The sequence below is a fragment of the Podarcis liolepis genome (assembly GCF_965112155.1).
Source record: "Podarcis liolepis genome assembly, chromosome: 7".
NCBI lineage: Eukaryota > Metazoa > Chordata > Lepidosauria > Squamata > Lacertidae > Podarcis > Podarcis liolepis.
Window position 1 is genome coordinate 77,875,627 of NC_139561.1, and position 16,946 is coordinate 77,892,572.

At 44.3% G+C, this 16,946-nt stretch overlaps 1 protein-coding gene across 3 annotated transcripts; it reads right to left on the reverse strand.

Annotated features, from left to right (window-relative positions):
• Positions 1–2,513: 2,513 nt before the first annotated feature.
• On the reverse strand, positions 2,514–16,258 carry LOC310712520 (phospholipase A2 inhibitor gamma subunit B-like). 3 transcript variants are annotated; one of them, XM_083515668.1, is made up of 6 exons: positions 16,240–16,258; positions 9,233–9,337; positions 7,748–7,867; positions 6,392–6,547; positions 5,044–5,178; positions 2,514–2,790 (listed from the first exon to the last, which is right to left on the reverse strand). In XM_083515668.1, exons 2-6 carry the CDS (start codon positions 9,279–9,281, stop codon positions 2,642–2,644), a joined length of 609 nt encoding a protein of 202 aa, XP_083371794.1. In that variant the 5' UTR covers positions 9,282–9,337; positions 16,240–16,258; the 3' UTR covers positions 2,514–2,641. The 3 variants fall into 3 exon arrangements, with proteins under 3 accessions (XP_083371794.1, XP_083371793.1, XP_083371795.1); XM_083515667.1 differs by lacking the exon at positions 16,240–16,258 and adding an exon at positions 14,579–14,670; XM_083515669.1 differs by lacking the exons at positions 9,233–9,337; positions 16,240–16,258 and adding an exon at positions 8,878–8,983.
• Positions 16,259–16,946: the final 688 nt, after the last annotated feature.

The following is a 16,946-nucleotide window of genomic DNA, read 5'->3' on the forward strand; positions in this document are numbered from 1 at the left end:
AAAGGGAAGGATATTATCCAGGATCGGTTGCAGATTCTGGATGCTAGAGTCATAGGCTGGGCTGGACAGCTCCTGTCGAATTGCACAGAATGTCAGAACAGCCTACTGTAGCAACTCATCCAGCATCCTCAGAGACGCCACCTACTGTAGATGTCTGTGGGAAACCCTCGACAAGGTCCCCAGCACAAGAGCACCCCCTGGTGGTTTCCAGCAACCAATATCCAGAGCATTACTGCCCCTGACTTTGAAGGCAGAGCATAGCCATTGTGGCTAGTAGTCACTGACAGCCTTATCCTTCATGAATTTGTCTAGGGCTCTTTTAAAGCCATGCACCCAATAATTCTTCCTTAAGCTGATTCTTTCAAATTAGAAGAAAAGATAGTCATCTCTAAACATCATTGCACTCAGCATCCGTCTGTCTCAGGAGACAATTGAAGAGTGAGCCTTTGGGAGTGAAGTAAACCGTTGGGAGAGTTTACAGTGTTTGCCGTGGCTGCAGAGAGCAATACGGGGGAGACATGTTTTGTTGCAGCTGGGGAAGATGTAAGCATCTGGTTGTGCTGATGCAGATGTGCCATGGTGTTTCTTCTTTCGGCGCTCCTCCCAGCGGCCGTTCCTCCTCTGGTTAAGCCAAGCCCAGTTCTGACTCCCCCAGATTAAAAATAACTAAATTCAAGTGTTGTGATTGATGTTGTTTTAGGGTTGGGGTTGGGCAGATGCTCTCTGGGAGTCCCTTCCAATCTTATAGTTTTACAGCTATAAGAGTTGAGTCTGCAGAAGAGAATGGGTTGTGTTGTGTTGTGTTGTGTTGTGTTTGTGTTTTTTTAATGGTCAAGCCAGTGTCTTTTTTTCAAGCAGATAGTCTGGCACATAGGTAGCCCGGGACATTCCGTTTCATTTGAGAAGATCCCTGTGCTTATCCTGTCTACATGGTAGCTCTAATTTGAATGGTCACAAACTGCATTTCTGGCATTTCATTTCATAGTATCATAGAATTACAGCATTGGAAGGGACCCAAGGGTCATCTAGTCCAACCACCTGCAACACAGGAATCTCAGCTAGAGCATCTATGACAGATGGCCACCCAAACTCTGCTTAAAAATCTCCAAGGAAGGGGAGCCCACCACCTCCCAAAGGAGTCCGTTCCACTGCTGAACAACTCTTAGTGTCAGGAAGTTTTTCCGAATGTTTAGCTGGAATCTCCTTTCTTGTAACTTGAAGCCATTGGTTCGTGTCCCACCCTCTGGAGCAGGAGAAAACAAGCTTGCTCCATCTTCCGTGTGACAGCCATTAAGATATTTGAAGATGACTATCATACCTCCTCTTTTCCAGGCTAAACATATCCAGCTCCTTCCAGTGCTCCTCATAAGGCTTGGTTTCCAGACCCTTGATCATCTTGGTCTCCCTCCTCTGCACACGTTCCAGCTTGTCAACATCCAGCTTAAATTATGGCGCCCAGAACTGGACACAGTATTCCAAGTGTGGTCTGACTAAGTCAGAATAGAGTGGTACTATTACTTCCCTTGATCTGGACTTCTGTTGACATGGTGAGCATTGTGCTGTAAGGCTATACATGCAATACAGTGGTACCTCGGGTTAAGAACTCAATTCGTTCTGGAGGTCCGTTCTTAACCTGAAACTGTTCTTAACCTGAAGCACCACTTTAGCTAATGGGGCCTCCTGCTGCTGCCGCGCTGCTACAGCGTGATTTATGTTCTCATCCTGAAGCAAAGTTCTTAACCTGAGCTACTATTTCTGGGTTAGTGGAGTCTGTAACCTGAAGCGTCTGTTACCTGAGGTACCACTGTATACCTTAACTAGACAATAGCTAGTGCAATGGGTCAGCATGCCTGGCTGTTAACCAGAAGGTTGATTATTTGTGCCCACCTAGGGATGGCTGTGGGCATAGCAAGGGATTGGCTGGATAACCCTCAAGGTCCCTTCCAACTCTATGATTCCATGACTCTGTTAACAGTGGGACTAGATGTGCAAAGGCTCACCTGGGAGTAAGCCCCACTGTTTCAGCAGGACATCTCTGAGTAGAAACAGTTAGGTTTCCAGCAGGGGGGGGGGGTGTTGCCCCATCCCCATACATCCCCTGAGGGGCTGAAGCCCCTCCCCATTCCTGTGATTGTAATCTGTTTCAACTGCTTTAATTTCGATTTTCACATTGTTGTCATCCACCCTGCTGGCGAAGGGTGAGTAATAAATATGATGATGATGAGGAGGAGGAGGAGGCAAACCTGCCTTACAAAATGAAAGCATGCTGACACCTGCTGTAAACACCTGCTGTTGGATGAAAAATCCAATGCAGATCAGAATGTGTTGCTTTTAAATGTGGATCGTGAAAGCAACCAAACAGGAGAAAGACCTTTCTTCAACAAATTTGCAACTTTGCATACCGATTTGTAGAAAACTTCCTTTGCTCCCCACCCTCCACCCCCCAAACCAAGACTGAACTCAATGTATTTCCAATGTATTTTCTCCATTTTGTTTTAATGCAAGAATGCAGGTGACAAGAGACCCAGCTGATGAGCTCCCGAGAAGGTTGCATAGAAATAGGAAGGGAAGTTTCCCTTGGTGCTGTGTCTCCACATTGGGTTCCTTCCAGGAGAATCTTCACCCTGTTGCCTCGTAGGGATCACTCTGAGGGAACAGCCCTGCTGGCTGGCTGACATTCAGCTTTTGCAAGAGAAACACCAATATTGGCCAAGTTCACCTTGCCACTTTGTACTGCAGTACAGAAAGACTCAGTAGTACAGCCCTTCAGAGTGGTGCTCATAGGCTGTCCTAAAGAGGAAAAACAAAGATCAGGGTAGAAATAGCCCTTCATTCATTTCTGCCCAAACAAGCTCATTCATCCCAGTTTATAGCCCCCTTTTCCATTGCCGTGCTCACAGTGGCGAAGGAAATCAAAACCGCACAAATACATTGAAATGATGCCAAAGTGCTCAGCTTTTTCCTTAAACAACAAATGCCTGAAACAAACAAAAAGAAGGAGGGAAACACCTGACTAAAAAAGCATACATGTAAAATGAAAATGTTAAGGGGAAACTTAAATAAACTTAATAATCAGTCTGCATATGCACAAAATTTTATCGCTGCCCATAAATAAGCTAACATATTTTTCTACATAAAAAAAGGACTTGAACCTTGGAATAAAAGAAGTTAGGAAGACACAGCAACCCAGAAAACTGAATATCAGATACAAAAACACTGTATTTCAGTTACTAAATGGGATAAAACAGAACGTATGTCAAATAATATTTCAATAACATGTAAAGAGCCATGCAATTATTTGGATACAGATAAACCCTCTGTACAGTTGCACTCATGGTTCTTCAATGTTTTCTTTAAATAGCTAAAATGCCAGGATGGGGTGTTCTTAATGTTCTGATTTTCTGGATAGCTGGAATGCCAGTGCCAAATATGTTTTGGCTCATTTGCCTTCTTCAGCGGTCCCTTTTGTTATGCAGCATCCTTTATGCAGGAGTCCAGCCAAAATATATCCAAATCTCACTTGAGTGAAGGTTAAAAGCCAATTTCCCCAGCTGGCAAGGGTCTGCAAAAATTTGCAACCATCCGTGTAAAATGCTAAGACTCAATATTCAGGACAGATTCCTTGCTAGAACAGGTCCCTCATCTGTTGCCGTTGTCTCTGCATAAGCAGCAGCATGAGGAGCATGCTAGGAATCTGCAGGGCTTCACACTTGGCAATGCCTACCTCATCAAAGCAATAATAATAATAATAATAATAATAATAATAATAATTTATTATTTATACCCAGCCTATCTGGCTGGGTTTCCCCAGCCACTCTGGGCGGCTTTCAACAGAATATTAAAATACAATAGTCTATTAAACATTAAAATCTTCCCTAAACAGGGCTGCCTTCAGTTGTCTTCTAAAAGTCTGGAAGTTGTTTTTCTCTTTGACATCTGATGGGAGGGAATTCCACAGGGCGGGTGCCACTACCGAGAAGGCCCTTTGCCTGGTTCCCTGTAACTTGGCCTCTCACAGTGAGGGAACCGCCAGAAGGCCCTCGGAGCTGGACCTCAGTGTCTGGGCAGAACGATGGGGGTGGAGATGCTCCTTCAGGTATACTGGACCGAGGCCGTTTAGGGCTTTAAAGGTCAGCACCAACACTTTGAATTGTGCTCAGAAATGTACTGGGAGCCAATATAGGTCTTTCAAGAATGTATGCTCCTTGCAGAGTGAGGTAAGGTGGCCCCCAAGACTGCCTGTCCTGTTGCTGCTTCACCACTGTGCTAGCCAATGCTGTTTAAACTTTATAAGCAGCAAATGGCTGACCGTTAATGTTCAAGAGCTTACTGCTGTTAAACTTTAAACCATATTTGCTTTGTGAAAGGGGCAACAGCAGGGGTGCTCTCGAGGGTCACCTCGTCCACAGTGCCTCGTTCTCAGAAAGGACCCCTCCTCAGAATGAGGCATGGATGACTCAGTACCATCAGCCAACCTGGGAGTCAGCTAAACAGCCGCAAATAAAACGTTTTAAGTGCAATGCAGTCATACCTCGTGTTACATCCGCTTCATGTTGCGTCTTTCCAGGTTGCGTCCCGGAAGTACTGGAATGGGTTACTTCTGGGTTTTGCCGCTCATGGATGTGCAGAAGCATCAAATCGCGCCGCGCGCCTGTGCAGACTTCAAGTTGTGGGCTTTTCATGTTACGAACGGGCCTCCGGGACGGATCCCGTCTGTAACACGAGTTACCACTGTATACAATGTGACACCAGATGGCGATGGTGAGCCTTATGGCAAATTCAATGCATTTTTTAAAATGCTTTTAAAAAAGCATTTTCAGAATGGTTTTTTATATATGTGTAGATTCCACCCTGGAAAGGGTCTCATGGCAACTTTGCAGCAACCCTAGGGTGCTAGGTAGTGGTCGCTGGGAGAGGGGGTGCAAATCTGCTACCCTTCCCAATCTGGTGCGTGGGGTAACGGTCCCAGGGTGGCCACCAGGTGGGTTCACAATCCCAGAGAGGAGAGAACTCATAAGCAATGCTTCATATTAAATAAATTACCTGCCATGAGTTGCGTGACCACCTCAAAGCAGTAGTCCTCAGAGCCAGTACAATCTACCATTTCCGGGTTGCAACTTGCCAAAGAAAAGCAGGCAGGGCATTGTTTTCCATTGGTCGTGGTGTTGACTGGTGGCACTGGAAAGCAAAGGGAGCCCAGCAGTTTAAGTGTAGCACGGGTGGCAAGAAACTGCACTGGGATTCAGGAAGTCCTGGGTTCAGCTTTCGATGGTGCCGTAAAATTCTTGGCCAGAGGGCAAGGTATTCTCAACTTCAAGTCTCCCCTCCCCTTCCAGGGGGTGGGGAATTGGACCTGGCTGATGGAACAGTGTCAGGCTTTGGGGGATTGGCTTCCTCCCCCATGGCAGTAAATAAGAAGATCCAATGATAGAAACGTCTTACCAGTTAGATGTTTTAATAATCACAGAAAAGAACATGTCTCTAGAAATAGTGGTGCTCCCAATTAAGGTTCACTCCCCCCTCCATCCCTATTAATCTACGTCAGTCCTGTGTCTTGTAATCTGAGCTTGTACCCTCTGTGCTTTCTGTTCTGAGACTTTCTGAGCTCTTTTTGACCTTGGGGAGGGCTTCTTCTTCTAGCTGTTCCCCATCCAGTATTTCCCAGCTTCTGCCTTCTGAACTATGCCCCTCTGCAAACCACTGTTCCAAATCTACACTGCCCTCCTGCTCCTGGCAAGATTCAGGATCAGGGGAGGGGGTGGCTCCCACCATTCCTCCTCAGCATGGTCCCTGATAGACAGGGTGTTTACCTTCCCCTGCACACCCCTTGCCCCCACCCCCCGTTGGCGCCCCTGCTTGAGAGCCACTGACAGCCAGTCTAATAATACTGAGCTAGATGGCATTCAAGATGGGCCATGCCCACTTTGGTTCTACTTGTTCAAGCAGGGGTGATTGTTAGAGCAAGCATCCCTAGAGCATCTGCTTTGCATGCGGAAGGTCCCATGTTAAATCTCTGGCATCTCCAGGTAGGGCTGGGAGATACTCCTTGTCTGAAACCATTGAGAGCCACAACCGGTCAGTATAGACAGTGCCAAGCTTAATGGACCAATGATTTGATGTAAGGCAGTTTCCCATGTCAAATGTATACAGCATGCCCAATTTCACCCATTGACCCACCTGTCATGCAGATATTTCGGACTCCTAAAGTTGGCAGTGGTTGACCAGCCTTCCTGGGTACTATTTGTTATTTGAGGTTTAGATGTTTAGCCATTGCTATTAGAGCTCCCACCCCAGACTGCATCCTTCTATTTTATGTCACAACACCATGATGTAGCCCTGCTAGCACTTGAGTTAGAAGAAGTCAGGAGAAAAACAGCAGCCCTGTACTTACACTGAGGAGAAGCTGTGATACAGGCATCTCCTGTGCAACAGCCGCCATTTGCCTGGATGACCCTATCCTTGCCAAAATGCATATGAACTGGTGCCAAAAGATTGCAGATGTCCGAAGACTGACAGGTTTTCACTGAGCTCAGAATGCTTTGTCCATCTGAGGATGAGGAAGAAACACAAGCACTTTATTAGAGATGTTCACCTGCCCAATTCTTCCTAGCAGCTTCCTTTGTAAGTCAAGAAGACTATACCAACGCTGGCCATTTAGTTTTTAAGAGTCCTGATTGAGTCTCTAGCCTGGATTCTCTGGTTCTGCTCATGGTCCTCTAGTTCATGTTGGGCTCTCTGCAAGCCACCCCCCTCTTACCAAAGTCACATTTTTAATAATAATAATAATAATAATAATAATAATAATAATAATAATAAATACTACTACTACTACTACCCCATCCATATTACTGGATTGCACTCTGGGCAGCTTCCAACATACTGTATATAACAACATAATGAAACATTAAACATTAAAAATACTTCCCTGTTCAGAACTGCCTTCAGATTTCTTCTGAAGGTTATATAGTTACTTATCTCCTTGACTTGGGGCCCTCAAGCTCCATACCCCCTAATATTTGTGTGATGAAAATAAGGATGTCCTACCATACCCTCCAACATTTCTCCAATGAAAAGAGGGGTGTCCTAATCTAAGGAAAAGTGGGACATTCTGGGATCAAATCAGAAACCGGGATGACTTCTGTAAATCTGGGACTGTCCCTGGAAAACTGGAACACTTGGAGGATCTGTGATGCTGCCTAGTAATTTTCTTCTGCTCTTCTTTTTATAAATATAAATATTGCATATCCATGCATATCCATTTTAAAATGCAAATCACCTGAAACTGTGTTCATTGTATTTTTATGTACTTTTGCTTATTTCTTTGAAAGGAATTCTTTATTTCTTCAAGATCTGTGGGCACTAAGTGATCTCTAGATGGACCAAATAAAAATAACAACAGTAACAACAACAAAAGAAAAGCTTTAAAATTAGTGGCAGTGGAGAAAACCATCATTAAGACAGTGTTCCAGCCAATTACCGGAATGTGGACTGAAACAAGAAAGCCCTCAAGGCTTTCCGAAAGACTGAAAAAAAGATGATCACATGTATTTCCTTGGGGAGGATATTCTAGAGATGTAGGTCCCCCACAAAGAAAGGCCCTGTCTCTGGCACTCACCAACCTAACAGTTCCCACAGGTGGACCTTGGAGCAGGGGGATAAGGCACCTTCAGCTCTTAAGCCCATGTAGCTTGCATAGGACCTGTGGCCAATTCACTGTCAGGGCCTGCTTATGATCTCACTCACCCACCTACTGAGGTTTTGCTCACACCAACAACACAAGTATCTTGCCCAGCGTCACAAGTCTTCTTCTGGCACGCAATATTGTCGGTGTTGAAGACCATGCAAGTTTCACAGTCCAGCGAGGTGCCTGGATGCGGGAAGCAAAAAAAAGCAAGCTAAAGTATATGGGACAGATAGAATTCTAAATTCAATAAAAGGGCAAAACCCACCCATTGGCAGCTAAAGTGATGTCCCTCTGAACCACCTGTGGCTGTTTCTAGACATCAGGAGCCTGTGCCTAGAAAAATCTGCTACACACAGACAGACAGACAACTCCAATTCTGTGATCAATAGCAGTTATGCAAACTGAGCAAATGTGTACAATTTCTTTTCCATTCCGCATTCTGCAATCCAGGCATGTCCAACAGGTAGATAGTGATCTACCGGTAGATCACTGGCCACCTGTGGTAGATCACTGGCTCCCCCCAAAGAAGCTCAACAACTTTGGCTCCCCTAAGAAAAGCTCAACATTTTTGCCCTGCACCCCCCCCCCAAAAGGGGCTATCCTCCCTAAAAAAAGCTCAACAACAACTTCGGCCTGAACCCCCAAAAAGGGGGTAGATCACTGTCAGTTTCTAGCTGTGAGAAGATCACAGTTTCTTGGGAGTTGGCCACTCCTGCTGTAATCATTTCGCACAATTTATTCTGGTTTAGCTGGCCATGCAGAGGATCGATGAACAATGCAATGCACTGAATCCCAGTGGCGCCCGCTGGAAATCTGACCGAAGCCTTTTGGAAGCTTCTAAGGGACGCGGGTGGCGCTGTGGGTTAAACCACAGAGCCTAGGACTTGCCGATCAGAAGGCCAGCAGTTCGAATCCCCACGACGGGGTGAGCTCCCGTTGCTCGGTCCCTGCTCCTGCCAACCTAGCAGTTCGAAAGCACATCAAAGTGCAAGTAGATAAATAGGTACCGCTCCGGCGGGAAGGTAAACGGCATTTCTGTGTGCTGCTCTGGTTTGCCAGAAGCGGCTTAGTTATGCTGGCCACATGACCTGGGAGCTGTACGCCGGCTCCCTTGGCCAATAAAGTGAGATGAGTGCCGCAACCCCAGAGTCGGTCACGACTGGACCTAATGGTCGGGGTCCCTTTACCTTTACCTTAAGCTTCTGTAGACATTATCTAAACACCTTCAAGGGATTCCAGCTGATCCCTGCCCTCAGGGAACTTTTGCAAACCACAACTATCACCAGATGGTTCATACAGGCGAAAGCAGGTCACTTGATGATGCCATTGTGATATCAGGTGATAGGCAAGTGGGGAGCCCTGTTTGACTTGGCCCATGTGGTGGAGGTAAGGATCCAGCTAACCAGTCTTATCCAGTAGCCCACCCATCTTGTGACGCTATTCTGGATATTCACACCAATGAGGTGGCATCAAATGACATCTAGCTTGGCCTCCATTGATCCTAATGGAACAATTCCCTTTCCTATGGGACATTGAAACATTCCTTACCTATAGTAAGAAGCAGAGTGAAGAAGAAGAGTTCCAGGAGAGCTTTCATGGTGATAGGAAATACACGGTGCAAGAGTGGTTGCACAAAATATTTATCCGTGTTGCCTGAGGTAGCAATAAACAAGAAGAGTAAGCAGGAGCACAATCCAAAACATGACCAAACAGTTATATTGCCCATCTGGGAAAGCAGTGACTGTAGTTGCCATATTAGAATCCCATATGGCTATTGTGAATTCATATTTGGGGCAAGATTTTAGCTCCGAGCTCAGTTAGAAAACCATTTCTAGTGACAAAACCAACACTAGATTAACAAAGGTGGCATGCCATAGCATTTCTCTCATCATTAGATGCAAAAGACATGTCGTGAATTCAGAGTTTGGTTTTGTTCAAAAGGGTTCAAAATCACTACATCAACTTTTGCTTTATGTCAGATTACTGCAGCGTGAAAACCTCCAGTGGAGTATTATTTACTTATTTATTTACACTGGTACTTCGGGTTAAGAACTTAATTCGTTCCGGAGTTCTGTTCTTAACCTGAAACTGTTCTTAACCTGAAACACCACTTTAGCTAATGGGGCCTCCTGCTGCCGCTGCGTCGCCGCTGCGCAATTTCTGTTCTCATCCTGAAGCAAAGTTCTTAACCTGAGGTAGGATTTCTGGGTTAGCAGAGTCTGTAACCTGAAGCATCTGTAACCTGAAGCGTCTGTAACCTGAGGTACCACTGTATTAATTTTTTTTTAAAAAAAATTATATTGCTGTATCATGAATATATATCACAGCAGTTTACAATGATATAAAAACATAAAATCATAAAAAGTTATTGATAAAAAGTTAACAGATTAAAGACAAACATCAATTTGTTGGGGGGGGGGAAGAGTTGCCCATATGCCAATCTCCAGGTAGGGCTAGGACTACGCCCCTTCTGAAACCCCCAAGACCTGCTGTCAATCAATGTAGACCAGGGGTCAGCAACCTCTGTCCTGTTGGTCTGATTCTGTCAAGCCTTCCAATCTCACCTATGATGCTGTTTAGACCAAGCCATGTCTACTTGCCAAGACATCTTATATGAGACAAGGCTGGAACAAAAGCAGTTTGCAGGCACTGCTGATCAGTGATGTCTTCCAAGCACAGTACTTTGAAGCACCAACGATCAGCAGATCACCAAGGCTTGCATAGTCTGTTCCTATGCCTGTATGACCACATCCAATTCTCTAAACTCAGTGTAGACAATGCCAGATGGGCTAAGAGTCTCTCTTTTTATTATTTGACAGCTCTGTATATTACAGTGGAGCCAAAAGCCTGCCAGAGTTCAAGGACATGGAAGAAGGACAACAGGGACCTCTCAAGGTGGAGCATGTGAAGATCTGCAGTGAATGATTAGCCAAAGTAAACTTTCTGGAAGTGTTTGAATAAACACGGAACTCATTCAACTCACTGTGGCACATTTTATAATAATAATAATATAATATTTTTTTATAACCCAACCCTCCACTGCCAGGGCTGGGCTCAGGGTGGCTAACACCAAATATGAATTACAATAAAATGTAATAGAAAAAAACAAAACAACAACAACAACCAGTTAATTAAAATATGGCTTAAAATACAGCTTAAAATGCAGCCTCATTTTAGTAGTAGCCCATAAAACAAGACCATAAAGGGAGGAAACATCAGATATTCACCCGAGCCAGCTTTCCTACATGGGCCAGAAAAAAAAAGCCAAGGGAAAATTTATATACCAAATCCCATATAAGGGGTCAGAGTGAGTCAAAGCCGAAGGCCTGGCGGAACAGCTCCATCTTGCAGGCCCTGCAGAAAGATGTCAAATCCCACAGGGCCCTGGTCCCTTGTGACAGAGTGTTCCACCATGTCGGGGCCACTGCTGAAAAGGCCCTGGGCCATAGTTGAAACCAATCTAACCTCCTTGAGGCTTGGGACCTCCAAAGTGTTGTTATTTATGGACCTTAAGGTCCTCCACGGGGCACACCAGGAGAGGCGGTCCCGTAGGTACGAGGGTCCTAGGCACACAATGCACATGCATTTCTGCTTTACATTAAACCCTGGTGAAACACAAGAGATTTCCAACTAGTTTGCAGTTGCACATCCTGTATTTGGACAAATTTTGATGAGAGCATCCTCTGATAAATTCCTGAAGTTGAACAACACAGCAATCGTAGTGGCGGGTTGGAGGGTGGAATTTGTTTGTCTTGCACCAAATTCCTTACTGCTTTCTATTCATCATCTGACAATGAAGTAGAATTTTCCAGATAGCCCCCTGCTACTTTGAAGTTGGTCAAGTAATAAGAATCTTACAGGGGACTCTGTAACACGAAACACTACGTTCCTATCTACCCCTAATTCCTGCTCCTTCTCAGTGCTCCAACAAGCCTAGAATCCATGTTTTTTAGTGCTGTTCATGTCTTTCCAGGGAGGTGTGTTCCCCCCTCCTCCTTACCTTAACTTTCCTCTGCCCAGATCCAGTCCAGAACCTCATGTAACAAAAGTTGGCAAGACCCCATAGTTTTCCTGGCACTCAACCAGAGTCTGTGGGTCTTGCCTAATATACAGTGGTGCCTCACAAGACGAAAAGAATCCGTTCTGTGATTCTCTTCGTCTAGCGGTTTTTTCGTCTTGCGAAGCAAGCCCATTGACGGATTAGCAGATTAGCGCTATTAGCGCTATTAGCGGCTATTAGTGGCTATTAGCGGCTTTTAGCGGCTTTTAGCAGCTTATCTGCTGATCGAATCAGTTGATAAGCGGCTTAGCAGCTTAGAAAAAGGGGGGAAGGAAAACCCCCCTGCAGGAACTCGCAAGGCATTGTCGTCTTGCGAAGCAAGCCCATAGGAAATTCATTTTGCGAAGCACCTCCAAAACGGAAAACCCTTTCGTCTAGCGGGTTTTCCATCTTGCGAGGCATTCGTCTTGCGGGGCACCACTGTATAGATTTTTCTGCATGCATGTTCTTCAAATGTAATATATGTTTGAATAGCCATTTCACTAATATATTATTTCCATGCATATTTTCCCCTAACGTTATTCGACTTGAGAACTGCACTGCAAAATTCAGATGAGTTGCAGAGTTTGAAGGGTGGCTGTATAGTGGTACCTCGGGTTACAGACGCTTCAGGTTACAGATGCTTCAGGTTACAGACTCTGCTAACCCAGATATAGTACCTCGGGTTAAGAACTTTGCTTCAGGATGAGAACAGAAATTGCATGGTGGAGGCGCAGTGGCAGTGGGAGGCCCCATTAGCTTAAGTGGTACCTCAAGTTAAGAACAGTTTCAGGTTAAGAACAGACCTCCAGAACGAATTAAGTTCTTAACCAGAGTTACCACTGTATTTTAGTTCAGAAAGTGTGGATTTGATAGGTTCAGCTGCAAATGCAAAATGGGTCAAATTTCTCATCCATCCCTACCTGAAGGCTTTGTACTGTGAAAAGTAGCATGTACTCTACATCAGGGATTTAAGGCTAGCATGCAGTTGACACTTCAACCCAAGGAGTATAGACATATTGATAGCACAATGGTATAAATGAGGCTTGCCATACGTCAGGAAAATTCCTGACATGTCCTGGCTTTTGGGTGTAAAAATGGCATCGGGGGAACTTTGCCGAATTGGCAAAATGTCAGCAGAAACAGCTCCAAAATCTTTCTTATTTTTTTTTTTTTTGGGGGGGAGGGCTTCCTAAAAAAAGCTCAACAACTTCACAAGTGTCAGGAAATATTGCAACCCTAGTATAAATGAGCTTCCTCACTGTGATCCCTCCCCCAAGCTCTTTCATAACTGGAACAAGCCAAAAGCATAGTGCAAATGACAAACTGCAGAGCTTCCCAGTTTGCCAGGGTATAGGGGCAACAATACTACAATGAAATTGACATGTGCCCTTTATTGCCCTATGTTTAAAATGTTTAAAATAATGTACTTAAATTAACTTGTACCCAAACCAAATCAGGCTGTTTCGGAGGATTCAGCTTTGGGCCATGTTGGGACAAGACAGTCCCAGATCAGGTTGCCCAGGGCTGTCAAGGTGGCACAGATTTCCTTAACCAGCATGTTCCTCATAGGGAAGGCATTGAAGAAACCAACTCCTGCAGGATTGAACCCTCCTACTCTTGGAGACATATTTTCTCCTCCTTTCCCTGCCCCCATCCCAACCACATGTTTAATTGAGATTTTTTAATATATTAAAAAAACCCTCAACATTAGCCCAATTCCCAGATTAATTCAGGGATAGTTCCAGGGTGGGCCAAGTGTTCCTAAGGATTAGCAATTATTGATTCCCCAAACTATTTAATTTCTTTTTCTCCCCTACAGTAAGATTTCAAAAAGGCATCAGAAAGGGCTTTTGAAAGGTCCCAGTGACATCAGCCCTAAGATGACATACACAGAATGCTTTTCCATTGCTTTCTTCACCATTTTAAAAATCATTGGTTTTGCTCCATCATACTGGAAACTCTTGAGAGTCCCATGGACTGCAAGAAGATCAAACCTCTCCATTCTTAAGGAAATCAGCCCCGAGTGCTCACTGGAAGGACAGATCCTGAAGCTGAGGCTCCAATACTTTGGCCACCTCATGAGAAGAGAAGACTGCCTGGAAAAGACCCTGATGTTGGGAAAGATGGAGGGCACAAGGAGAAGGGGACGACAGAGGATGAGATGGTTGGACAGTTGGCAAATTAAATTATTTGAATATATAGAATTGGCAAAAATGACGCAGAATATCAGACAGCAGAAAGGGACAAAGTTTATTGACGACTGGACCAAATTTATAACATATATGGAAACAAATTCTAGAGATTTAAAAATCACAGTAGGTTTAACATAATCCTTGTGATGTGTAGATGATACAAAATGAAAACTGCAGAATGGAACTATTATTTTACATAACCTAAAACCAAGATGGAGGGAAGTCAACCATTATTTGTTGTTAATTAATGTCTGTCTTTTGATCTGTTTATCCTTTGTGTTTTGATTGATGCTTTCTTTTTTCTTTGGTGTGTTTATTTGTTTTTCTTTTTCTTTGTTGTTTGGTTACTGAAAATTAATAAAAAGAATTGGGGAAAAAAGAGATGGTTGGACAGTGTTCTCGAAGCTACCAGCATGAGTTTGACCAAACTGCGGGAGGCAGTGGAAGGCAGAATGCCTGGCATGCTCTGGTCCATGGGGTCACGAAGAGTCAGACATGACTAAATGATTAAACAACAACAACACAACAACAACAACTTCAAACATGCATCTCCATAGTCTAATAATCGAACAACTTTGTAAATATTAAGTAACATATCCCACCATAGCACAAAACCTTACTAGACTGGTGGACCAAGCCAGTTAGTAGGCAACTTCTTACCAGAGCCTAAAGCTGTGTGTAGATGGTCTCAGATGGTAGGAGAGCCTGAGGATTAAAAAGATGAGGGAGCGAGAGAGACAGTTCCTGCACAGACTAACATGAGACCTTTTATAGGACGTTTATACTAGGATCCCTACCAGTCATGTGTTGACATTTTCCTATACCAGCTTGCACTGTTACAAAACCACCCTTACACTCCTTGACCTTCGCTTTTACTCTATAAACTTGTTGACTATTCTAAATCCTTGAACTATGAAAAACACATTTATTTAATTTTTGGAATACGTTTCATAATATGCCTGACACGCTATAGCTTTCCTTTTCAATCAAACCAGTGGGCAACTCTATCAAGCGGCTTTCCTTTACTGCATGTGTAGAGAACCATTGGCCCTCCAGTTGCTGCTGAACTGCAAATTGCAGGGGGCGATGGGAGTTGCAGTTCAAGAACATCTGTAGGGTCAAAGGTTCCCCACACTTGATTTACAGAGCTTTTTCTTTTTCTTTCAAAAATGCCAAAAACCACAATTTGCCAAAGATCCAGGACAAAGTGCCATATTTCAGAAATTGTCCCCTGAAGTCAATCCTGATAATGTCCGGACGTATGGTAGCTCTTGCATAATTCTAGGGTTTTCTCAGCACTGTGAAACAACTAAGTAAAGAAACAGGGACTCCCAGAGGGCCTAGGGCTAGGGTGGGGAACCTCAGGTCTGTGGGGCCAAATGTGGCCCCATAAGGCCTTCCAGTCTGGTCCTCAGAAATCTCCCCAAGCCGTAACATGGGTGGACTTTGGTAATCTTTTGCATACTGCTCTATCATCCTGATTTAAGTGGGACATCCCGGAATTGCAGAAGCCACCTCAGCTTCTGACTGGATCCCAGAATTTCCATTTTTTGGTCTGGCACTCTGGTGCGAGTCCATTGGCTTGCACCAGAGCACTGGACCAAAAGTCACTCATTTCTTGGTCACGCACTCTTGTGGGAATCAGCTGGCTCCCACGAGAGCTCAGGATCCCAAAAAACCCAAGTGTCCCGATTTTGATCAGTGGGATGGTGGAGGGTATGCTTTTGTAATATGGCGCTTTGTGTGAAGCCAACATTTGGCGCCCCCAAATGGATCTTCTCAGTTATGGATCTTCTCAATTTTGGGCCCACTCCACTCAGCACAGTGTGTAGGGGAACTTCCTACATCGCCACAAATCGCATTGGCCATACCCTTATTGGCCCAACTTCACCTCTTCCCAGGCTGGAGGACAGAGTGTAAGATAATATGTAGAAACTAGCGTACTGTAGGAAGATAAAATCCACATCCATTGCTTTGACCACTTTTGTCTCTGGCTACACCCACAAACTGGCATTTGCCAGAAGGTTGCCCAGAAGAAAAGGTTTTGCACGCCTGATCTAGGGTCTCATAGGGAGGGATTTTTGAGCGGAATGGTGATTCTGAGAAAGATTAGAACTAACAGTGGACATTTCCCTATTCTGAGTCTTCTCGACTAATGCTTGTAATTGCCATGCCAATCTGGATACAGCCTGAAAGAGCACACACGGATCTAGTACAAAGCTGGTGTGGGTAGCAGTTTTTATTAGGGTAAGTAAAATCTAGTTCTCAGCAAGATCTATATCTGGTCTGAGTACCAACCCAGATTAAAGGTGGAAACTCACACGAGCAACTTCATTTAGAATACTGTTACTCTGTTTTTCTAGTCAGCATTGGGTGCAGGCAGAGAGTTCAAGCTGCAGGGAACAAACACATTAAAATGTTCAAACATTAATTCAACATTTTTTTAATTGGGGTGAAAATCAAATCCATTTCCTGCCTAGAAAATTAGTGCAAACAGTACGACTGCATTTAAAATCCATTAGAAACAACTTGTTCCAATGGGAGTGTATGTGGTGGGTACTTTTTAAGAGGTCCAGGAGTAATAGAATCATAGAACTGTATAGCTGGGAGGGACCCCAGGGGTCATCTAGTCCAACCCCCCTGCAATGCAGGAATCATAGCAAAAGAATCCCTGACAGATGGCCATCCAGCCTCTGTCTATAAACCTCAACAAAGAAGACAACATAACAAGACTACAGAAAGGGTCTGGATTAATAATAATAATAATAATAATAATAATAATAATAATAATAATAATGTTATGTATTGAAGTTCTCACCCTGGCCACCAGGAGTATCGTGTATATAGTTTTCACTCAGGTCCACATAAGTTAATTTAGGTGGGAAACCCTGGGCTGCTGTTGTTACAATGTTGACAGCCGGCTGCCTATAAAAGCAGGCCGGCTGAGCTGTTCAGTTCAGTTCAGTTCCAGCTTACTTATAAAGAACTACTTGGAGAATTCTCTGTGTTGTCTGCTATGTCCACCCAC